A 25,719-nucleotide genomic window follows, 5' to 3' on the forward strand; every position below is an offset into this window, starting at 1 on the left:
CCCAATTTTGATAACCTTCCAGGATAAAGCCTCACAGCTGGGGGCTGGTATTCTCAGGCTGGGGAGCCCCCCAGCCTAAAAATTGTCCCGGCTCATCCCGAATTGCCCTGGTGCGGTGGCAATCTGGGTAATAAGGAGTTAATGGTAGCCCATAGCTGCCACTAAGTCTTAGTTTAGTGATGGCAGGCATCTATGAGACACCCCCTCATCACTAAACTGTAAGTGAAAGTAAATAAACACAAACACCCCAAAAATCCTTTATTTGAAATAAAAGAAAATAAAGCCCCCTCTTTCACCACTTTATTAACCCCACCAATAACAGCCCTCCAGGTCAGACGTAATCCACACGAGGTCTCATTACTCTTCCAGCTCTGCTACACCTGATACTCACAGTGAGCGCCATAGACCATGACTGCTCACTGGGAGGGTCAGGCCGCAAGTAAAGTGAGCCGCGCGAGATCAGCGGTGACTTCGCTCATGTGCTTTGCGGTGACAGGTGGAGGACTCAGCTGTCACTGCACATCAGCTGACTGAAGTCACCGCTGATCTTATACTCGCCTTCTCCAGCGAGGCTGCCTCCGGACGCTGGTCTCCAGTTATGCACTGCACAGCCGACCCGTAAGTAGCAGAATGCCGAAGACAGCCGTATGGGACACAGCATCGTGGGAGACTTCAGCACCACGGACAGCAGGAGCAGGGACAGGTGAGCATCTCCCTGTGCTATCAAAATAACGCAGGGACAAACCGCGGTAAAACCACATGCAGTTTTCAGGTGCGGTTTGCTGCGTTTTTTTACTGCAGATGCGGTAATCTTTCAGAGGGTGCGGAATTTTCTTAAGAAAATTCCATTTTCTACTGCGCACAGGGTCTAATACGTCCAGGAGCTGTCCTGATTCTCATGCTCTGTAACATGCAATCTGTTCTTTTGAGTGCACAGTTCCTCTTTATCAGCATCCTGCTAGCACTATAGGGGCTGGGCCTTCCTTTACTCACTTCATAAGTTATGAATCATAACACTTCACCCCATAACTTAATGATCAGTAGGGATTCTATCGCTGGTAAATTTACCAATCAGCAGAATGTAGAATTTTGTTTGAGGGATTTTCATCCATCCTTCCTTAGAAAAGTCTTCCAGTTCTGTGAGATTCCCGGCTCATTTTTCATACACTGCTCTTTTGGAGGTCTAGCCACAGATATTCAATAATGCTTAGATCAGGGGACTGCGAGGGTCATTGTACAAGCTTCATCCTGCGCCTTTTGATGCAGTCCATTGTGGATTTTGAAGCATGTTTAGGATCATTATCTGTTTCTAGAAGCCAGCCTCTTTTCTGCTTCAGCTTTTTACAGATGTTATGCTGTTATGTTTGCAGCAAGAATTTGTTGAAATTTCATTGAATCTGTTCTTCCCTCTTCTGATGCCGATAACTGACTTTGGCGTGTAAGTGATGGGCAGCGCACGACGTCGCTGCCATGCTCCCACAGTCTCATGCTGATGTCAGCTGACAGCTAATCCGAATTGAATATCCACTCCCATAATCCTACCCACCTCTCGGCGCCGGCGTCCGTGTGGAGAGGTGGAAGAGATTATGCAGGTGGGGGGAACAGTGAATATTCATTCTCTTTAAAGGGAATCTGTCACAAGGTTCTTAACACCTAATCTGAGAGCAGCATAACGTAGGGGCAGAGATCCTCATTCCAGTGATATGTCAAATACTGGGCTGCTTAGTGTAATTTTGATAAAATCACTGATTAATCTTTATTGTTCACCTCACGTGCTCTTGTATCACGTGGAGGATGACGTAGAAAATGTAGATGTGGCATTGCTTAATGTATATATAGGAGCCTCTTGCCCCTTGGTGCTTTTATTCCCTATATTGTCCTGATGAAGGGGACGGAAATGTCCCGGAAACGCGTAGACCTGTGTGAATAAAGGGATTCTTCCAAATCTTCGGTGAATCTGTGGTTTTTGGCGCGGTATTTAAACCCGTTCTTCTTTCTACTCTGCAAACCAGTTCAACGCTACAGGACTTCTGCCGACCACGTTACTTTCATACTTATTGAGGGGTTGTGACTTGCACAACCTGTTATGGTGAGTGTTTTTCCCGCATTCACGTCACCTTTGTATACCTGGTAAGACCCTATTTGCGCCTGTTGTTTTCCACAGCTCTGCTTACTGTCAGAGTTGGATTGATGTGAGACCTCCGGTGTGCTCCATGAAACACTGGAGCTGGTGGCAAGTAACAAATCGCCATAGACCAAAAGGAGCGGTAGGCAATAAAAGATGAAGCTGACAAAAGGTGAGTATGAGAAAGGGGTCATGGGACTTGGATTTAAAGCAACATTCCAGTAGAAAGATGTAAAAAAAACAAATCTGGAGTGGCTGCTGTATTTAATACAGTGTGTGTGTGCAGCCCCTGACTAATGATTTTTCAGGATATAATTTATAGTTAAAAATGCGCAAAGCGACGCTTCTGGGATGATGTGTTCTACCTACACAATAAGCTGTCAATTAGACAGGTGGAACCCTCTAAAGCGTTAGCGTTGCTCTCTCTGGGAGACGTTTCATTGGCGGGCTTTAAGAGAGGCCTGCTGAGATATCTGCTTACAGTGGCTAGGAATTTGATCCCTAGACGCTGGAGACAAGCAGAGGCCCCATCTAAAGTGCATCTGATAGCAGAACTTAACGATATATGCAGCATGGAGACCCTGGTAGCGCAGGTGGTGGGAAACACAGAAAAGACCAATGAGGTGTGGTCGCCGTGGATGGTCTTTCGAGAGTCACCGGAGGTGGGCTTATGGTTGCGCCAGTAGTGGAGAGGTGTGGTGGGTGTATGGGAGAGTAAGATGAGATGTCGGACCAGGTGAGCATGACCCCTCCTTCCCCTTGCCCTTCCTCTTACTCTTCTTGTGATCCTTTTCTTGCCCATGTAATACCTTTTTCTTTTCTGCTTCTTATTTCTCCCTCTGTATATTTTCTGGATGTATATCCTTTTTCTTTCTAGGTTTCTCTTCTAAGGTTCTTTAAAACTAAGTCTTTAATAATAAAATTGAATTACGGCTGAGGATAGTTGAAATATTCACGTAATGAAAAGTTTATTAGAAATGCGATTTGTAATACCAAATGTGATTGGACAAAGAATGTTTGTGATTTGACTGTACTTGATTACAATAAAAACTGATTTTCCCAAAAAATGTGTAAAGCAAGACCTAATGCCTTCCAAAAGGGCCCAGCTTTCTAGCAAAAGTCATAACCCCAACTTCCAGATGTGGGATTCTGGCATCATACAGCTTAGGTTCTGGCATGGAGCAGTCACATACACTGTAGTCGTGGTGTTACCGGTATGCAGCCTGTCAGCAGGGAGCAAAGGTTGGTGAATATAACTCCTTTAGTGATTATTCACTTATCATTGGTTTAAAGCTGGGTTTACACGCTGCAACATCGCAAAGGACATCGCTGTAACGTCACCGGTTTGGTGACGCAATAGCGACCTCCCTAAGTCTCTGCTAAGTCTCTGGTGAGCGTTCAAACAGGCAAACCTGGCCAACAACTCAACAGCGATCCGGACCTGCAGAGCGACCTAGCTGGTTGTTGGGGACGTTGATAAGCAGCCTTTTGAAAGGGAAGTTGCTAACAAAGTCGCTGCAAAGTCTTCACACACTGAAACTTCATGCTGCACAGCGGGAAACAAAGGACCTAGGAATGGTCCTGAACGATTTGTAACGATTACAACTTCACAGCAGGGGCCGGGTCGCTGATAGGATTCACACACTGCAACATCGCAAACAACATCGCTATTGCGTCACAAAACCGGTGACGTTACAGCGATGTCGTTTGAGATGTTGCAGTGTGTAAACCCAGCTTTAGCCCCCTCCAGAAGTCTTTAGTTTGTTTTAAATAGGATTATTCTCAAAATTTTTAATGTCGATCTGGATGCTCGATGTACCTTTTAACCCCTTCACAACCGACCGATTTTTCGCTTTGTTTTTTTTTTTTTCGCCATTCTTTTTCTGAGAGATGTAACTTTATTTTTCAGTCAATATGGTCATGTGAGGGCTCATTTTTTGCGGAACGAGCTGTACTTTTAAATGAAACCATCAGTTTTACCATATAGTGTACTGGAAAATGGCAAAAAAATTCCAAATGCAGAAAAATTGCAAAAAAAGTGCGATAGCACTATGGTTTTTGAGATATTTTATTCACTATATGGTAAAACTGATGTATCTATGTATCTATCTACTCAGGTCAGTGCGAGTTCGTAGACACCAAACATGCATAGGTTTACTTTTATATAAGGGGTTAAAAAAAATCGGAAGTTTGTCCGAAACAAGTGGCGCACGTTTTACGCCATATTCCGTGACCCGTAGCATTCTCATTTTTCGAGATCTATGGCTCAGTGACGGCTTATTTTTTGCGTCTCGAGCTGACGTTTTTAACGGTACCATTTTTGCGCAGATGCTACGTTTTGATCGCCTCTTATTGCATTTTGCGCAAAAGTGGCGACAAAAAAAACGTCGTTTTGGCGTTTGGAATTTTTTTGCCGCTACGCCGTATACTGAGCAGATTAATTGATTTTATATTTTGATAGATCGGGCGTTTCTGAACACGGCGATACCAAAAGTGTGTATATTTTTTATTTTTTTAACCCTTTAATTTTCAATGGGTCGAATGGGGGGTGATTTGAACTTTTTAGGTTTGTTTTTTTTTTTTTTAATTTTGAAAACTTTTTTTTTAACTTTTTTTTTTATTTTACTAGTCCCCCTAGGGGGCTATTGTGATCAGCAATCCGATCGCTCTGCAGTATCTGCTGATCACAGCTACACAGCTGTAAACAGCAGATACGCTCTCTTTCTCTTTTGCTGTGCCGCTGGCACAGCGAAAGTGAAAGCAAGTCATGTGTAGTACAGGAGTCATCACATGACCCTGTGCTACCATGACAACTATCGGAAGTCACGTGATCGCGTCACGTGACTTCCGGTATCGGGCGATAAGTAAAACTTTACCGCGATCGCGCTTATAATGGCGCTGTCACGTATTGACAGCGCCATTTAAGGGGTTAATCGGCACGAGCAGATAACGATTCTGCTCGTGCCTAGCAGGCACACATCTCAGCTGTGAAAATCAGCTGAGATGTGCGCCGATCGCGGCTTGTTTCCGCCGGAGGATCGCGGACAGTAACATTATGACATTTAGGACGTAATTTTACTGCCCGCGGTCGATAAGGGGTTAATAGCGGCTGCATATCTGTAAAAAATAGGTTTTTTAAATTTTACCTCTGTTGTGGAAATATTACCAATAAAAGTATGTCACCTAATGAGTTCTCTGTTGTTAAGAACGAGTAGGTGTTTTTTCTTTGCAAACCTGTAGATGTAAATGTGACACAGCTAAGCTCAGCTACACTCTCTAATCCTGCAGGAGGTTAGACCAGGAGATCAGAGCTGTATCAGCACGTCTCACGCACTGAAAAACCTAAGCCATGTTGGGGGCGTGTTGCTGGCTGCTTATGATTGGACAACTCATAAAGGGAGAAGAAGAACACACCACAGTGAAAACTTTCTAAGGCTAAGTTCACACTTCCGTTGTTTTGCATCAGTCACAATCCGTAGCCTTGAGGAATTACGGAATCCTGCAAAATATTTTGCAGGAATCCAGTATTTCCCCATAGACTTCTTCTATTAGTGACGGATTGCGACTGATGACCCTGCGTTGCATCCGCTGCGTCGCGGTCCGTCATTTTTGACTGACCACCGAGCAACGCAGAATGTAACATTTTTCAGGCCGTCAAAATTAACGTGCCGCGCAGGAATCCGTCGCCATCCGTCAAGCTTGTAATGTATGTCTATGGTGCTGGATTCCGTCGTAATCCGTCTTACGACGGAATCCAGCGCAGGATTCCGTCATGCTCTACTGAGCATGCCCAGCATGTTTGGCACACCCCCTGGGCTGTCCCAAACACAAACGGATCATGACTGATCGTCAAAAAACGGATGCACAGCGGATGCAACGGACGCAACGGATCAGTTTTTTCACAGGATTCCTGTGAAAGGAATCCTGTGAAAAACACATCCGTTGCATCAGTTGCCAACTAAAAAACGACTGATCCGTTGCTGACGGACCTGACGGATCTAAAACAACGGAAGTGTGAACTTAGCCTAATGAGTTTGTCCAATGATAAGCAGCCAGCAACATGGCTTAGGTTTTTCAGTGCGTGAGATGTGCTGATACAGCTCTGATCTCCTGGTCTAACCTCCTGCAGGATTAGAGAGTGTAGCTGAGCTTAGCTCTGTCACATTGACATCTATAGGTTTTCAAAATATTAGGATCAAATGTGTATCTTTTGATTTTTACGAATCCCACACCATTTTTAACCTACAAAACTATATTTGATTTTGTAAATTTTTAAACTTTGATGCATAAAAACAAATGGCACACAGACGTAAAAAACGAAAACACTGATGGCACGCAAATGACAATATGGACGAAAATTGTCCCAAATTTTCTGGATGAATCTCGGATAATTTTTCATTTAATCAACTGACTGGGTCCTATGAGAGAGACAAAAACTTTACAAATATTTGTAACTAACTAAAATATCCAGCGAAACATCTGTAATAATGTTCCATATATGATCATTGCTCCAAGAAAATAAGCCAACCTACTGTCGGAGAAGCACAGTGCTACTGAAGCTGAAGATCAGGAGATAACAATGGTCTCTTGTGATTTGGTCGGTTTCAGAGCTGTGTTTGCAGTTCTGTTGAAAGAGCTTGTCTGCAGTGCACGTTTACCCACCACTGCTAAATCACAGCAATGGCCAGTGACCCGCGCAATGTTCTTGAGAACTGAGAATTTTTTTTATTTAAAATGCAATTTTACCTTTATTTAAGATGAGAGTAATCCTTGAAATATACAGTACGTCACACCCTCAGGACAGGAGTTAAAAAAAAAGTCTTATGTAAAGATGTGTATAATCTTTGTGTCTATATTATACTCTCACTTTTCACATGTTTCTTTATTTCTAGAACAAAAATTGAGAGATAAATTAAAGCATTATGAAGAAAAAGACTTTTCTGAACACGATTTTTTTCAGGTATGTCTCAAAAGAATATGTTTAACTTTAAAGAGAAGCTATCAAAATATCAGAAATATACAGTATATATACAAAATAACTACATTTGTTATAAACAAGCGAAATGTGTTCAAAAACAGTAATATATATATATTACCCTTTTTGCTGGTAAGAAAAAAAATCATACTTTATTTTGATTTTATTTTTTTTTTACATTTTATCCCCCTTTTCTAAGTAATACAGTTTTACAATTAGCATCTTTAAGTAATGTCCCTATCCTGTTCTGCTTCTTGTAGCAATGTGCACCATCTTGCATTCTGTAGTAATGTGCACATCCTTGTCCCCTTGTAGTAATGTGCTCATCCTTATTTCCATCCTTTAGTAATGTGCTCATCCTTATTCAATCCTGTACTTATTCCATCCTGTAGTAATATGCCTAGCCTTGTCTCAGTCCTGTAGTAATTTGCCCATCCTTGTCTCCTTCTTGTAGTAATGCGCCCCATCCTGTAGCAATATCCCCACCCTGTCCTCATCCTCTCGTACTGTGCCCCATCCTGGTCCTCATCCTGTAGTAATGGTCCCATCCTGTATTAATATGCCCACCCTTGTACCCCTCTTGTAGTATTGTGCCCCATCCTTGCGCCCATCCTGGTCCTCATCCATGTAGTAATGTGTCCATCTTTGTCACCATCTTGTAGTAATGTGCCTCATCCTTGTGCCCATCCTTGTCCCCATCCTGTATTAATGAGCCCAACCAGGCCCTTATCCTGTAGTAATGTGCCCTTCCTGGTCCCCATCTTGAAGAAATGTGCCCATCCTTCCTTGTCACCATTCTGTAGTAATGTGCCCAATCCTTGTGCCCATCCTGTAGTAATGTGCCCATGCAGGTCCTCTTCATGTAGTAATGTCTACTTTACTGGACCTCTTCTTGTAGCAATGTCCCATCCTGGTTACCTGTTGTGCCATTCTACACACACACACACACACACACACACACACATTCATGGTCCCCTGTTGTGCCATTCTTTTCACGCTCACACACACACACACCCTAACCTGTGCAGCCTCAGAGGGCAAAACCCACGCACACACCAAAGCTTTCTTCTCGTCCTCCGTTCCCTCAGCGTCCTCTTTCCACTTTGCTTCATGCGGCCCGCAGACATGTGGACCCGGTAACGATCACATCCACTGTCAGTGCTTCTTGTCGGCGCTGAGCAGAGTCAAGATCTCTATAGCAGCCTCTGTCCTATCAGAGGCGAGCAACTAAGGTCATACACAAGTTGCTTGCCTCTTATTGGGCGGCGGCAGAATTGAGTTGTGCAGAGAGAGCTTGACTACGCAGCGCCAGCAAAACGTTCATCTGAAATAAAGCTCCTGCACCGTCCGTGATCGTTACCAGGTCCAAGTGCCTGCTGGCCGTAAGAAGTAGCCTGAGATGCCGCATGCGGACCGCGTGCCGCGTGTTTGAGACCTCTGATCTAAATTCTTCTGAACCAATTATCCAGGACATTAACAACATTGATGCCTTCTCTGTTAAGAACCCCCATTTTTATCCGGTCCAAACGAAAACCCCAGCAATGGACCAATTCCAGGAGAATATCAAGAGGGACATAAAAAAAATTCCAGGAATCGTCGAACATTGGTCACCTGCAGTCTAATCTAACTAAAACGGAATCTCATGCTTTGACTACTCACGTAGGAGAACTGACATTGTTATAAAGATGTCCGATATGGCGTGGTTCAGTGGGGGTTTTAAACAAACATGACTGTTTCTTCTATTGAGAAATTACTTGGTGATGCTAATGTACCGTGTTTTCCCCAAAAATAAGCAGTAGCACTTTTTTTTTCTTTTTTTGGACTAGGCTTGAAATATAATCCCTACTCCAAAAATTAGCCCTAGTTGTGCAGCCCTAATTCAGGATACATAACTTTGATTGTCAGCTTTTGTTGCTCTAAGCCCCGGCTAATTAAGAGAATGAATTGGAGAATGGATTATGGTGTGATTCTTGAGCACTAATACAACAGGCAAATATAAGACACCAAAAAAATAAGCCCTAGCACATTTTTCAAAGGAGAAAAGAATATAAGCTCATGTCTTATTTTCAGGAATCACGATATATGTACCCCTACCCAGTGATCCCACGCTTGTTTTCATGCAAAAAATACAGAAAGTAATACAGGATGGTTTGTTTTTAGGTATTTTATCAAAGAAATAAACTGATTTTCTAATAGTTGACAATCCTGTTATACCAATCATGCGCTTCCAAAAATTCACAATAATACTTCTCCAGTACAAATGCAGTCATGGTTTTAGGTATAGTATCACTGGAAGAACATTTGGGCGAATGATTGGATCTCTCTTTGCAACCACTTGTAAAGCGTATTCCAGGGTATCTACAGGATTCTTTTAACATGCTCAATATGCTACAAAATGTAAAATGGTCAGAAATTGTGACATGGCTAACATAGTTTATTTTATACTAACATGCCACCCACATAGCCATCCTTGCTATTAATTATCATAGCAAAATAAAATTCATACACTCCAGATCTTCAAAACCCCATCAAATTAGGTTTGTCCTTTTTACTAACCCATAATTATTTCATGTTCAATGGAAAAATGTTCCTACAAAATAAGTGGAGTTTCCATGAGTGCCAAACTCTCAACATCCGTGTCAAGTCTTGTCATAGCTTGGTGGGAAGAATGTTCTATTTATAATCTTACAAATCCTTTTTTCCAATCTGATGGTATGCCAGGTACATAGACTACCTGATCCTCATTTGGGTTGGTCCTGTGTCTGATATAATGTAGCGCAGGCGTCCCTCCACTGTCCTGCCTTTCCCCTCCAGCAGTGTCGCCGACTCTCCCACAGCCGTAGCCTACCTGCGCCCTGCCTCGCCTTCCCACGGACCTCCACGTGCTTCCCTGCTTCCTCCTCCTCCGGGGACCTGTACATAATGCACAGGTTCCCCTGGAGTGCAGTTAAAGGGCCAGCGCACTAATTTCTGGCTGAGAGGTACTAGCTACTTAAGGCATCCTTCCAATAGGGCAGAAGCCTGAGCAACATAGTCAGTTAGTTAAAGTCTGTCTAGCTAGCTAGTTGTTAGGTTCTGTTTTAATCCTGTGATGTTACCTGTACCTATAACCGCTTACCCATACCTATCTGCCAGTTCCTTTCATACCCACAATAACTGCCTGCACCTGCATCCCAGTCTGCATCAGCCATTCCGTCTGCACCTGTCTGCTCTAGTGATTCTGCCTGTCCATACATGATCCCATCTCTGCCCTGAGGGTCAGCAGCCATAGTCCCGGACACTGCCCTGGGAGTGGCACCTGGCGTCAATCGCCAGCCAAGCCCTTCCTCACCATCTGGTGCTCTGGTGTATACCCTGTAGGTGCTTAGTTAAGCTCTTCCCACGTCAGGGTAAGCCCGAGTCCCCCTGTGGTCCAGTGGGTCCACTCCCGCTCGCCGCCTGAACACTGGCAAGCATTACATATACCTCCTTTTTTAGATTACATTAATGATAACCATTTGATCCTTCGGTTTGCAAGTTTTTTCAACCATGATGTGATCACATTTTTGGATTTGGAACTGAAGTGCTGTGAGAGAGCACCCATTTTTACTGAATCATTTAGAAAATCCACTTCGGGAAACACGATTTTGCGTGCACAAAGCTTTCATCCATTTCACACCATTACGTCCATTCCTGCAGGGGATATAATTAGGGCAAAATAAAATTGCAATATACAGAAGAATCCGCTAATATCATGCATAGATTTAAACATAGAAACTATCCCACATGGTCTTTGAATCGTGGCTCCAATATAGTCATTAATAAAACTAGATCCACTTTAATTAATAAAGAGACGCAAACAAATAAGAGCAATCAAAAACTAAATCAAACTAAACCCACATTAGTCTTAATTTATAGCACATATTTCACATCAATTTTGAATATTGTGAAACAAAATTTACATATCCTTTAACAATGGATGCAATCTTAGAAAATTACATCAAAATTGTCTCTTGAAAGGTACCGACATCAGGAAATATTTTATCACCAAGCCTTTATAAACCACAGATGCCTAATAAATCGGAAACGTGGTTGCCCACATTTCAGGAAGCCATTAATTGACAATCTCCATACATAACGTGCGTTTTTTTCTCAAAAAACAAAGGTTTTTTTACTAATTACAACAACATATGTTAACCTATTAGAGGGTTCCTGAATTGCAATTTAGATTATGTTTTGTACATAATAGATTGTAAAATTTGTAATTTGCAGTATATTAGGTCTACAATGCATAAATTAAAATCTAGACTAAGAGAACACGTGTATGACCTTGTAGAACAAACTAACCACAATGTATCCCACATTTCTAAACATTTTATCACACCGCTCAATCACAAACTCTCAGGTTTCTCAGTTTATGCAATACAAGTTTTGGGGGAGACGGGGAATTAACCCTGCGAAATAGTGAAACCTTTTGGATTTATACGCTCAACACTCGTGTACCTTTTGAGACTTAATTTGAGAAGGGAGATCATGCATCATTATTGAGTTGTTAATTTTCTTTTTTGCAAACACATTGTTTTCATTCCAATGTATTGTTCCTTGAGTTATTCTGAAGTTGTTTCAATCCAAACAAGTGTCTTTAGATCAACCGTGATTAAGAATACATGCAGTGTTCGAAATGCGTCTGGTTTTAATTGCAATTCTTTTTTTTCCCCATTATCAGCCCTCCACTATATGCTTTTCATGGCATATTTATTTTTGTAGTGTGCATTTGTTTTAATATTCTTCAAATAGATCATGAATTTTTAATACTTTTTGGCTCCCAAACATGGTGTGTACTATGGCATCCAAGAGTTCAATTTTGGTCTCATCTGATCAGACTATAATCTCCCAGTATTTCACAGGTTTGTCTAAATATTATGGACCAAACTTTAAAGGCTCTAGAACATGCTTTTTGTTCAGCAATGGAGTCTTGCATGGTCAGCGTGCATACAAGCCATGGAGGTTGAGTGCATTACTTATTATTTTCTTTAACCCCTTCAGCCCCAGAGCCTTTTCCGTTTTTGCGTTTGTTTTTTTTGCTCCCCTTCTTCCGAGAGCCGTAACTTTTTTATTTTTCCGTCTTATTTTTTGCGGGATGAGTTGTACTTTTAAATGAAACCATAAGTTTTGCCATATGGTGTACTGGAAAACAGCAAAAAAATTCCAAGCGTGGAAAAACTGCAAAAATAGTGTGATCGCACAATAGTTTTTGGGATATTTTATTCACTGTGTTCACTATATGGTAAAACTGATGTGTCATTGTGATGCCTGAGGTCGATGCGAGTTTGTAGATACCACACTTGTATAGGTTTACTTGTATCTAAGGGGTTAAAAAAAATTCACAAGTTTGTCCAATAAAAGTGGCGCACGTTTTGTGCCATTTTCCGAAACGCATAGCATTCTCATTTTTTGGGATCTATGGCTCAGTGATGGCTTATTTTTTGCATCTCAAGCTGACGTTTCTAATCGTACCATTTGTGCGCAGATGCTACGTTTTGATCGCCTGTTATTGCATTTTGCGCAAAACTTGCGTCGACCAAAAACATAATTTTGGCGTTTTGAATTTTTTTGCCGCTACACCGTTTACTGATCAGATGAATTGATTTAAATTTTGATAGATCGGGCATTTCTGAACGCGGCGATACCAAATATGTGTATATTTTTTAATTTTTTTAACCCTTTAATTTTCAATGGGGCGAAAGGGGGGTGATTTGAACTTTTTAGTTTTTTTTTATTTTTTAAAACTTTTTTTTTTTTACTTTTTTTTTATTTTACTAGTCCCCCTAGGGGGCTATAGCGATCAGCAATCCGATCGCTCTGCCCTATCTGTAGATCTCAGCTACAGAGCTAAGATCTGCAGATATGGTGCTTTACTCTCCGTGCTGGCACTATGTCGGTATTGAGAGGAAGTGACTCATGTTAGCTACAGGCGTCATCACATGACCCTGTGCTACAATGGCAACCACTGAAAGTCACGTAATCACACACGTGACTTCCGGTGGGGGCGGCGGTAAGTAAATGTAATGGCTACGCGCATATACATCTCGCTGCCAGACTTTGGCAGTGAGATGTAAGGGGTTAAATGTTGCGAGTGGAAGCGATTCCACTCGTAGCATGCAGGCACACATGTCAGCTGTTGAAAACAGCTGATATGTGCACGGATCGCCACAACCTGCCCACGGCAGGGGGCGGGGCTTAACTTCACACGCTCCATGATGGCTAGATCCGTCATTGGTCGTGAAGGGGTTAAAACAATTATACCTGTTGATTCCAGGTCTTTCTGTAGCTCTCTTTGGGGGGTCCTTGGCTCTTGGACAACTTTTCTGATTATTCTTGTCACTCTTCAGTCTGAAATCTTGCATGTGGTCGTGGCCGGCTTATAGTGAAATTATGTTCTTTCCACTTCCGGATTATGATCCCAACAGTGCTCATTGGAGCCTTCAGTATTTTAGAAATTCTTCTGTAGCCAAGGCCATGAGTATGTTTTAAAAAAATAAGGTTGCAAAGGCCTTGAAATGGCTCACTGGTTTTGCACATCATAAGATGTTTCTTGTGTCTCACCTTGATAAGGAGCCTCTTTTTAGACCATTAGTTGAACCAGCTGATATTATTTTTCACTAAATGGTGGGATTGCATTCTTCTAATTACTGATAGACTTCAGTTGGTGTCATGACTTTGCATGGCTTTTTGGCCCTTTTTGCATGTGTTCAATACTTTTTTCCTGTGTCATCTCTCATTATTACACATCACTTTATTTATGGACATTCATGGTTTGATTTATTCTCCTATTTAGATTGAATGGGTTATTACCAACAGCTGGTGAGAACTTCATCTGAATGGCATCTTTAGAAATATAGAATAGTGAAAATCTACCATGTTTCTGATGGGAAATGGCTAGTAGGAACACTTGTAGGACTTGTCTGTAAAAAGGTTGGTCCTAGCTGCTGTTCACGGGCTGGCTTTGGTGTTCTGGTAATGTGACCCTTAATTTGAAATAGTCTAGAACTGAAATAAAAGCACTTAGTAGAACCTTGACCTACTTTTCTTTCAGTTCTAGAATACTTCAAATCAAGGGTCACATTACCAGTTCACCAAAGCCAGCTTGTGAACAGCAGCTAGGACCAGCCTTTTTACAGGCAAGATCTACAAGTATTCCTACTAGCCTTTCCCCTTCAGAAACGCAGTAGATTGTCACTATTCTACATTTCCTTTTTCTTGACAGGGATACATGGCCCCTGTCTTCTACCTGCAGCTCCAGCGTCATATTACTAAAGACCTTTTTAAATTTTATATCATTGCGAGCGCTAGTGGTTTCTTTTTAACCTTTATAAATATATTTGATTAGGAAATTGGTGATATATCCAATACCTATTGCACCCACTATATGTGTGTGTATATGTTTATGTGTACAGTGCCTTGCGAAAGTATTCGGCTCCCTTGAATTTTTCAACCTTCTTCCACATTTCAGGCTTCAAACATATCGATAAAAATGTTAATGTTATGGTGAAGAATCAACAATAAGTGGGACACAATTGTGAAGTTGAATGAAATTTATTGCTTATTTTAAACTTTTTAAAAGTAAATAACTGAAAACTGGGAGGTGCAATATTATTTGTTTTTTTAACTTTCAGTGCAGCAAACTCACTCCCGAAGTTCATTGAGGATCTCTGAATGATCCAATGTTGTCCTAAATGACTGATGATGATAAATATAAGCCACCTGTGTGTAATCAAGTCTCCGTATAAATGCACCTGCTCTGTGATAGTTTCAGTGTTCTGTTTCAAGCGCAGATAGCATCATGAAGACCAAGGAACACAACAGACAGGTCCGTGATACTGTTGTGGAGAAGTTTAAAGCCGGATTTGGTTACAAAAAGATTTCCAAAACTTTAAACATCCCAAGCACTGTGCAAGTGATCTTATTGAAATGGAAGGAGTATCATACAACTGCAGATCTACCAAGACCGGGCGGTCCATCCAAAGTTTCATCGAAACAAGGAGAAGACTGATCAGAGATGCAGCCAACAGGCCCATGATCACTCTGGATGAACTCCAGAGATCTACAGCTGAGGTGGGAGAGTCTGTCCATAGGGCAACAATCAGTCGTACACTGCACAAATCTGACCTTTATGGAAGAGTGGCAAGGAGAAAACCATTTCTCAAAGACATCCGTAAAAAGTGTCGTTTAATGTTTGGCACAAGCCACCTGGGAGACACACCAAACGTGGAAGAAGGTGCTCTGGTCAGATGAGACCAAAATCAAACTATTTGGGCACAATGTCAAAAGATATGTTTGGCGTAAAAGCAACACAGCTCATCACCCTGAACATACCATCCCCACTGTCAAACGTGGTGGTGGCAGCATCATGGTTTGGGCCTGCTTTTCTTCAGCAGGGACAGGGGAGATGGTTACAATTGATGGGAAGATGAATGGAACCAAATACAGGACCATACTTGAAAAAAACCTGTTTGAGTCTGCAAAAGACCTGAGACTGGGATGGAGATTTGTCTTCCAAAAAGACAATGATCCTAAACAAAGCAAAATCTACAATGTAATGGTTCACAAATAAATGTATCCAGGTGTTAGAATGGCCAAGTCAAGGTCCAGACCTGAATCCAATCGAGAATCTGTGGAAAGAGCTGAAAACTACTGTTCACAAACACTCTCCATCCAACCTCACTCAGCTCCAGCTGTTTGTAAAGGAAGAATGGGCAAGAATTTCAGTCTCTCGATGTGCAAAACTGATAGACACATACCCCAAGAGACTTGTGCTGTAATCGCAGCAAAAGGGGGCGCTACAAAGTATTAACTTAAAGGGGATGAATAATATTGCACGCCCCAATTTTCAGTTTATTTTTTTTATAAAAGTTTTAAAATAAGCAATAAATTTCGTTCAACTTCACAATTGTGTCCCACTTGTTGTTGATTCTTCACCATAACATTACATTTTTTATCTTTATGTTTGAAGCCTGAAATGTGGGAAAAGGTTGAAAAATTCAAATAGTTAGGTCCAGAAATATTTGGACAGTGACACAATTTTCGCGAGTTGGGCTCTGCATGCCACCACATTGGATTTGAAATGAAACCTCTACAACAGAATTCAAGTGCAGATTGTAACGTTTAATTTGAAGGTTTGAACAAAAATATCTGATAGAAATTGTAGGAATTGTACACATTTCTTTACAAACACTCCACATTTTAGGAGCTCAAAAGTAATTGGACAAATAAACCAAACCTAAAAAAAAAATTTTTATTTTCAATATTTTGTTGCGAATCCTTTGGAGGCAATCACTGCCTTAAGTCTGGAACCCATGGACATCACCAAACACTGGATTTCCTCCTTCTTAATGCTTTGCCAGGCCTTTACAGCCGCAGCCTTCAGGTCTTGCTTGTTTGTGGGTCTTTCCGTCTTAAGTCTGGATTTGAGCAAGTGAAATGCATGCTCAATTGGGTTAAGATCTGGTGATTGACTTGGCCATTGCAGAATGTTCCACTTTTTTGCACTCATGAACTCCTGGGTAGCTTTGGCTGTATGCTTGGGGTCATTGTCCATCTGTACTATGAAGCGCCGTCCGATCAACTTTGCGGCATTTGGCTGAATCTGGGCTGAAAGTATATCCCGGTACACTTCAGAATTCATCCGGCTACTCTTGTCTGCTGTTATGTCATCAATAAACACAAGTGACCCAGTGCCATTGAAAGCCATGCATGCCCATGCCATCACGTTGCCTCCACCATGTTTTACAGAGGATGTGGTGTGCCTTGGATCATGTGCCGTTCCCTTTCTTCTCCAAACATTTTTCTTCCCATCATTCTGGTACAGGTTGATCTTTGTCTCATTTGTCCATAGAATACTTTTCCAGAACTGAGCTGGCTTCATGAGGTGTTTTTCAGCAAATTTAACTCTGGCCTGTCTATTTTTGGAATTGATGAATGGTTTGCATCTAGATGTGAACCCTTTGTATTTACTTTCATGGAGTCTTCTCTTTACTGTTGACTTAGAGACAGATACACCTACTTCCCTGAGAGTGTTCTGGACTTCAGTTGATGTTGTGAACGGGTTCTTCTTCACCAAAGAAAGTATGCGGCGATCATCCACCACTGTTGTCATCCGTGGACGCCCAGGCCTTTTTGAGTTCCCAAGCTCACCAGTCAATTCCTTTTTTCTCAGAATGTACCCGACTGTTGATTTTGCTACTCCAAGCATGTCTGCTATCTCTCTGATGGATTTTTTCTTTTTTTTCAGCCTCAGGATGTTCTGCTTCACCTCAATCGAGAGTTCCTTAGACCGCATGTTGTCTGGTCACAGCAACAGCTTCCAAATGCAAAACCACACACCTGTAATCAACCCCAGACCTTTTAACTACTTCATTGATTACAGGTTAACGAGGGAGACGCCTTCAGAGTTAATTGCAGCCCTTAGAGTCCCTTGTCCAATTACTTTTGGTCCCTTGAAAAAGAGGAGGCTATGCATTACAGAGCTATGATTCCTAACCCTTTCTCCGATTTGGATGTGAAAACTCTCATATTATAGCTGGGAGTGTGCACTTTCAGCCCATATTATATATATAATTGTATTTCTGAACATGTTTTTGTAAACAGCTAAAATAACAAAACTTGTGTCACTGTCCAAATATTTCTGGACCTAACTGTATATTATTTAAATCATGTGCATTCTTGGTTCATCTTTTTATCGTGTGTATTAACACTTGTTTTACAATGTTAAGGCAAACATGCCCTACTTTATATTACTATTAGTTATTTACATTTGATCATTAAAAAAAATAAATCCTAAAAAAATGTTGAGTAATCTATATATTTCAGTTTGGAATGGGTTACAAAACTGAGGCTCTTGGATGCCATGAAACCTCAGTGAGACTCATTATCTCCATATGGAGACGAATTGGAGCAGTGAATTTTCCCAGGAGTAGCTGGACTGCCAAAAGTACTACAAGGATGCAACAATATAAAAAAAACATAGGGAAAGAACATTCACTCAGCGGCAGGCTCTTGTCCAGCTATGAACATCATTTAGTTTTTAAGTTTTCATTTATGTCCTGATTTTTTACAATCAATTTTTAAGAACTGACACTCAGTTTTTCTAATGTAGAGCTACAAATCCACAACTTCCCTTCCAAAGAGTTAGGCTGAGTGCCCACGATCAGGGTTCACAGCAAGTTGGGCACAGCGTGTTTTCACTGTGTCCAAAACTCTGCGTTCTACGATACAAGCACAGTGTATGGGATTTATAGAAATCTCATGCCCACTCTGCTTGTTTTTCCTGCAGCATAAACTGACGTGTGGTGCGGCTTCCTGAGACGCAGCATGTCAATTTATTGCTGCAGGGCTGCAAGTGTTCTCCGCAGGGAGGACAGAGAGAAAGACCGCAGCGGCCCGAACCTGAATTGTGGGCATGGGTAGCTGTGGTCTCCTGTGGCGAGCACTTGCGGCCCCCCAGGAGAGGACATGCTGCGTCCATGTATGGATCGTGGGCACGAACCCATAATGTTCATTGCTAGAATTCTGTGTCCTTGTATTATGGTATACAAAATCACATGAAAATTAAAGAGCTTTTCCACTACTGATGAGAACCCCTTTCTTTTTGGGGGGCTGACAGGAGAGGGAAATGTGATCTGGGCATTCGTGCCCAGAGTGCTGTCACTCACAGACCGCGATTCTCGCCCCCACCAAAGACATCTGCTCAGTTGGTCCAATTCTGGTCTGCAGCCAGAAGGATAGAAGCTACAACAACTTAAAGGGAACCAAACATCAGGATTTTCGTGTATAAGGTGCAGCCAGTGCATTACTGGCACTATCAGGCACAGGCTGTACATACCATTAGTGGGCATCTCGGGTGTTTAGTCAGTGAAATCTAACTTTATAAAGTTTGAAAATTCGTGCACTTTTTGATTGACATGTGCACCTCTCTCCTAATGTCCGGGCGTGCTATGGACGTTTATCCCCGCCCCCCTAGGCCCCCTGTTCCTCCCTCTCACTAGCCGTATGTAAATTTCTCTCTTCAGAAACATGGCGCCGGGGTTGGCGCCTGCACATAGCGCTTATCTCCAGCGTCATGTTTCAGAAGCCCGCTGTACTTAGTATTTTGCAGGAGAGGGCGGCGCAAGCGCCCTCACTTCTTCAGATCCCGTTGTGACCGTGGGAGCGCGCGTGGTCACAACAGGACTGCAGAACAGCTAATGAGAGGACGCGATTACCTGCAGCTAATCGGATGGAGCTGCAGGACAGTGAAGCAGCTAGCTGGGTCACACTTAGAAGACTGGTTAGAGGAAAGAGTGCCAGAGAGGCTTGTCCTAATCTGCACACCCTAACAAGTTTGCTAAATTGGCAGATGAGGGTGGTGTTAGTACAGGAGTAGCACTGCTGCAGCAAGACACCTCCTCTGCAAGACGGAGGAGTATCTACTTCTGAAGTGCAGGGCAGGCCAGACAGGTGCTGGTAGTGAGCAACACCATTATTAGGGGAACAGATAGGACAATCTGTCACAAGGACAGGGATTGTCGAACAGCGTGTTGTTCTCCTAGCGCTTGAGTTCGTCACATCGCTGATCGGGCTGAGCAGTCATGGTGCTCATCGGCACAAATGACAAATTTTAGAAGTAGGTGGAAGGTCCTTAAATATGATTTCAGGGAATTAGGCAGTAATCTGATGGCAAGGACCTCGAAGGTTTTATTTTCTGAAATACTACCTGTGCCACATGCCACACCGGAGAGGCTGCAGGAAATTAGGGAGGTAAATATGTAGCTAGACCATAAACAATCAAATACCCATTTTTTATGGATATTTAATTGTTTATGGTCTAGTTGTATGAGAAACCCTAGTCACTATAACCATGGTCTATTTTAGGTAAATATGTAGCTCAGGATTTGGTGTAGGAAGGAGGGTTTGGGGTTTTTGGAGAACTGGGTCAACTTCTGTATTGGCTACAAGTTCTACGCTTGGGATGGGCTGCACGTCAATGAGGACTGTGCAGATGTGCTGGGAGAAAAATTGCTAGAAGGGTGGAGTAGTGTTTAAACTAGGGGGAGGGAAATAATGCCCTAACACCCATCCTATATTAATATTTATATGTGAGGCTAATGAAAAGGTATGGAGATAAGTGGAGGGAGAAAGAGTAATAGAATAATGAAATACTGATAAGGGTTTGTTAAAAGTCTCCAAATATAATGGAAACAGAAGAAAATTCTCATAATTCATGGTGGTCTCAGCCACTGCTGAGACTTTGCTTTTTTTCCCATTCCAGGGTTTCTGGTCATGGAAGGGGTTACCGTATTTTTCGCTTTATAAGACGCACTTTTGTTCCCCCAAGTTTTGGGGGAAAGTAGGGGGTGCGTCTTATAATCCGAATATACGGATTATATACTGCAGGGTCGAGGGGAGGTGGGGGCAGCTCTGGAGCGGTGCTGGGGGCTGAGGGAGGCTGGTAGAGGCTGGTGAGCTGGTGAAGGCTGCAGCGAGAGATCTCCTGCTCCCGCTCATATAATATGCACTGCCGCTGTCCATCACCGTGGTGCTGAAACTGCACCGCAGTGACGGGCTGGGGGAGCAGCGCATATTATATGTGCCTGTGCTCCCTTTTGATGGCACATGCATGCCCCCCCCGTGTTAGATATGGCCCCCATGCTGCTGCCCATAGTAAAATAAAAATCTCTTTACTTACCTCCTCCAGCATGTCTCCCGGTGTCTCCCTCCTGCCGCTGTGATCATGCACACAGAGATGTCACTCTGCTGTGCCGATCACATGACCGCACCGAGAACCAGGAAGTGCAGGAGATCACCATCACGAAGGGAGGCACAAGGGATTACAGTGCTGGAGAAGGTAAGGAAATAGTTTATTTTACTATAAGCAGCAGCATGAGGGCCATATAAAACACAGGGTGATGTGTGCCATCCACAGGGGCTCATGGGTAGCACAGGGGCTGTGTGTCAGCCACAGGGGCTCATGGGCAGCAATATGGGGCTGTGTGCCAGCCACAGGGGGCCATGGGCAGCAATATGGGATGTGTGCCAGCCACAGGGGGCAATGGGCAGCAATAGGGGCAGTGTGCCAGTCACAGGGGGCCATGGGCAGCAATAGGGGCTGTGTGCCAGCCACAGGGGGCCATGGACAGTAATAGGGGCTGTGTGCCAGCTACAGGGGGCCATGGGCAGCAATAGGGGCTGTGTGCCAGCCACAGGGGGCCATGGGAAGCAATAGGGGCCGTGTGCCAGCCACAGGGGGCCATGGGCAGCAATAGGGGCCGTGTGCCAGCCACAGGAGGCCATGGGCAGCAATAGGGGCCGTGTGCCAGTCACAGGGGTCCGTGTGCCAGCCACAGGGGGCCAGGAGCAGCAATAGGGGCCGTGTGCCAGCCACAGGGGGCCGTGTAGCATCACTGGGGGGCTATATTCAATATAAGGGGGCCATATCCAGATTAAGGGGGCTAATTTTAGGATGGGGGGGCTATGAGGGACATATACCATATATGATGGACACTTGCATTATAAGACGGACCCCATTTATTAAAAAAAAATTCTCTTTTCCTTAACCAAATTTGGAGGTGCGTCTTATAATCAGGTGCGTCTTATAAAGCGAAAAATACAGTAATCTCTCTCTGCCTCGTTCCGGAGGATAGGCCGCTATATCCTGGCGCTGCTCCTATGAAACATCACCAGTAATAGTTTTGCTCTGCAGCATGTGATCCTGGCTCCTGTGAGTATTCACTGATCCATCCCATCATCCCGCTACCGTCCTGACCTGTGCCCTTTCCGCTCTGTCTGTCTGCCTCTGACCCCCCCTTGACTTTCTGGTCCCATAACTTGTCTCTCCCGTCTTACATCTACCTGACTGTTTGTTCACCTAGCCTCTCCTGACCTCCCAGCCCTGTCTCTTTGTGTTTCTCTGATCTCCCGGCTTCTGACCCTGCTTTGTTTATATCTTTCTTCGGCTCTGCTTTTCCCTCCTGATTTTGGCGTTACAATCCGAAGGTGGGAATAAGGATGTATCTGACTACGATTTGCATCTACCTCTGGTGTCCAATTGACATCCTGGTAATTGACTCGGCTTGCTGACTTCTCTATTGTTTTTGCACCTTCTAGTGGATATTCTGCTTATTGCACCTTGTGTCAGTTTCTCCACTAGAGCAGTGTGACAAAAATATCCTCATAAAGCAAATAGATGAGGCAATAATGGGAAGCAGAAACCTGCAGGTGCAGCAAAGGAAACAGGTTTTTGACAACAATGAAAGACAATTACCTTTCTTAACTGGTTTAGAACCCTACAAGAAGGAGGACACTGCTAGACCTAATATTAACCAATAGGTCAGACCGCATATCAAATATACGGGTTGGGGGTCACTTGGGTAATAGTGATCACAAAATAATAAGTGTTCATGTATCCTTTAATAAGATGTACGGTAGAGGGGCTACAAGGACACTAAATTTCAGGAAGGCAAATTTCCAATGTACAAGACATGAACTTAGTGCTATAAACTGGGACAATATCCTGAGAAATAAAAATACACAAAGCAAATGGGACGTTTTTAGAAGCATCCTGAATTGGACCTGTGCACAATATATACCCTATAGGAATAAACTAGAAATAGTAGGAAACCACTCTGGCTGAATAGAGCTGTAAGGGGCGCCATGAATGACAAAAGAAAGCGTTTATAGACGTAAAGCAAGAGGGTATTGGGGAGGCATTAAATACTTACAAAAAAAATAAATCAAGGCACCAAAGATTAGGACAGAGAGACTCATTGCCAGAGACCATAAAAATAATCCAAAATTATTCTTCAACTACATAAACAATAAGAAACTCAAAAATGATAGTGTTAGCCCCCTTAAAAATAGCCTGGGTGAAATGGTGGAAGAGGATGAAGGAAAGGACAATCTGCTAAATGCCTTTTTCTCTACAATATTTAAAAAAGAAAATCCCAGGACAGATGACATTATCATGGATACCAGAAGTTCCCCATTAGGGTACTTTCACACTTGCATTCAGCGCAGTCCGTCACTATGGAGAATAGCGCAGGCCGTTAACGCTCTGCGCTATACTCCGTAGACTTGTATGGACGACGCACTGTAACGCAAGTGTCAGCGTTGCATCCGCTGGACGACGCAGCGTCGTTATTTTGACGCTGCGTCGGGCGGAAGGAACGCAGCATGTAACTTTTTTAGAGCGGCGGAAACCTTGATTTTTCACTGCGCATGCGTTTTTTTTTTTTTTGTTTTTTTTTTATCACAGAAATTTTTTTTTGTTTTTCGGTGGCCGAACGTTCAGCTGAGCGCCTGACCGCCGGCATGTGAGAGCGTTCAGCTGAGCGCCCGGCCGCCGGCATGTGAGAGCGTTCAGCTGAGCGCCCGGCCGCCGACATGTGACAGCTCTCAGCTGAGCGTCCGGCCGCCGGCATGTGACAGCTCTCAGCTGAGCGCCCGGCCGCCGGCATGTGAGAGCGCTCAGCTGAGCGCCTGGCCGCCGGCATGTGACAGCCCAGCTCTCAGCTGAGTGCACGTCCGCCGGCATGTGAGAGCGCTCAGCTGAGCGCCCGGCCACCGGCATGTGAGAGCGCTCAGCTGAGCGCCCGGCCGCCGGGTGATGAGCTGATCGTTCACAATAGTCTGCTGCCGGTAAAACTAAACAAGAAGAAAAAAAAATTAGCTTTCCGTTGTTTTGTACGATCCGTTGTGCCATTATATGCAACGCATCCGTTGCATCCGTCACATAACGCAATGGAACGGATGCCGTTCAACGCATGTGTGAAACTAGCCTTAAATGTCATCTGCTGAACCCAGCAGGAAGTACTGCACCGCCTCAAAATCACTAAAGCAGATAAATCCCCTGGCCCGGATAGCATACACCCCATAGTATTGCAGGAATTAAGTACGGTGATAGACCATTATTTTTAATCTTCACGGACTCCATAATAACAGGAACTGTACCGCATGACTGGTGCATAGCAAATGTGGTGCCAATATTCAAAAAAGGAATAAAATCTGAGCCTGGTAATTATAGGCCGGTAAGTTTAACCTTTACTGTGGGTAAAATCCTTGACAGTCTCCTAAGAGATAATCCAGTATCCGTTTACGAGGGATCGGTCCTGTGAAACTAATCCGATCAGCTTCTATGAGGAGGTAATTTCCAGACTGGACCAAGGAAAAGCAGTGAATGTTGTTTATATGGACTTTTCAAAGGCATATGATACGGTGCACCACAAAAGGTTGATACATACAATGAGATTAATGGGAATAGGGGAAATATGTGTAACTGGTTTATAACTGTCTCAGTGATCGGAAACCAAACCTCTGAAGTTACAAAACTAGGGATCCTAAGTCAAAGAAAACAAAAAAAAAACTAAAATCAGTTTATTTATTGTTTTTCCTTTTAAAAATCCAACACGTCAAATGTGTGCACCCTATAGCAATTAAAGAAGGGGTATTTGTGAGAGGGATACAGGAGGGTAGCTCCAACATGTATCAGGCAGGAGTAAATTACGTAATAAGGGGTCAATGCCCCATTTTGGGAAAGTATTGATAATCTCCCCCTAACAGCCAAATTCCTACCTGACAGCAGAGATTGACACCCTAATTTATTTTGGTGCCCCCTCTCCACGTAGGCTGTCCCTCAATGACACTATAAAGAATTCCTCTCCAAAACCACCAACACTCTAAAGTGCAGTGTACAAGTCAGTCTAAGTTTTCCCAGTCACTTTTATCATGAAGTAAAAGAAGGGAGTACATATATTTTCATTTTGTGGTTGTGGGGCAGACAACTTATTTGGGGCTGCCCTTGTCAGGGCGGAAGTCTAACCACGGGGCACGACAGGGTTTGCTATTCCATCACCCGACGCATTGCCCTGATTCTTCCAGCCAGTGATCAACCCCGGACCGGTGTCTAATCTTATCCATGGAGAAGATCTGGGTGAGATTGTTCTGACTTATTGCCATCTTGGCATCACCTTTTGTTATTTGCACAATTCATGCACTAGCACTTTGGTACCCTTTTAATGTATTTATTAAAAGCTAAGTTTTAGTCCTTGCTATTATTCACTATTATATTGGACTATTGGGCTATATTTTCTGCTTGACAGAATCTGCTATTATATCTATCTATAGAAGACCCACAGGTGTAGTGCCCTTATGCTTATGAGCAACTCGTATACAGTGTGACTACCTAATGACGTTACATCAAGGTAGGATATTCCCCACATCAACACTGGATGAGATGCTACATGTAAGATGACATAATGTTCATCCTGACATAACCAACAAAATACCTCACACAAACAACTGAGATAATATGTGTCAACAAATACTCTTCACTATCCCATCACTATCCCATCACTATCCCAACATGTTTTCCCCCCTCACAGGATATATGGTAATTCATCAGGGAATTATCCTTTTGTCGGGTGACAATGCAATAAGTATCCCGTCTGCTTGGCCGCTTTCTGCAAGTAAATAATGATCTCATTGAACTCAATGAGTTCAACTTCGGTGGGGTCACTGAGTTCATTGAGTTCACTTTGACGTGAGTTTACTTGTGGTCACAGGTGGAGTACCATGGGAACCTCCAGCTGACCACAGGTAAACTCAGTGA

At 43.1% G+C, this 25,719-nt stretch overlaps 1 protein-coding gene across 2 annotated transcripts in view; it reads left to right on the plus strand.

Annotated features, from left to right (window-relative positions):
• The window catches only part of SCLT1 (sodium channel and clathrin linker 1), a 317,891-nt gene that overhangs the window by 120,969 nt on the left and 171,203 nt on the right, over window positions 1–25,719 (plus strand). For both annotated transcript variants that reach the window (XM_075348629.1, XM_075348639.1), the window contains one exon: window positions 7,018–7,085. In XM_075348629.1, coding sequence (XP_075204744.1) covers window positions 7,018–7,085 — 68 coding nt within the window. The remainder of the gene's footprint in view (window positions 1–7,017; window positions 7,086–25,719) is intronic.

The sequence above is a fragment of the Anomaloglossus baeobatrachus genome, chromosome 1 (assembly GCF_048569485.1).
Source record: "Anomaloglossus baeobatrachus isolate aAnoBae1 chromosome 1, aAnoBae1.hap1, whole genome shotgun sequence".
In the NCBI taxonomy this organism is placed as follows: domain Eukaryota; kingdom Metazoa; phylum Chordata; class Amphibia; order Anura; family Aromobatidae; genus Anomaloglossus; species Anomaloglossus baeobatrachus.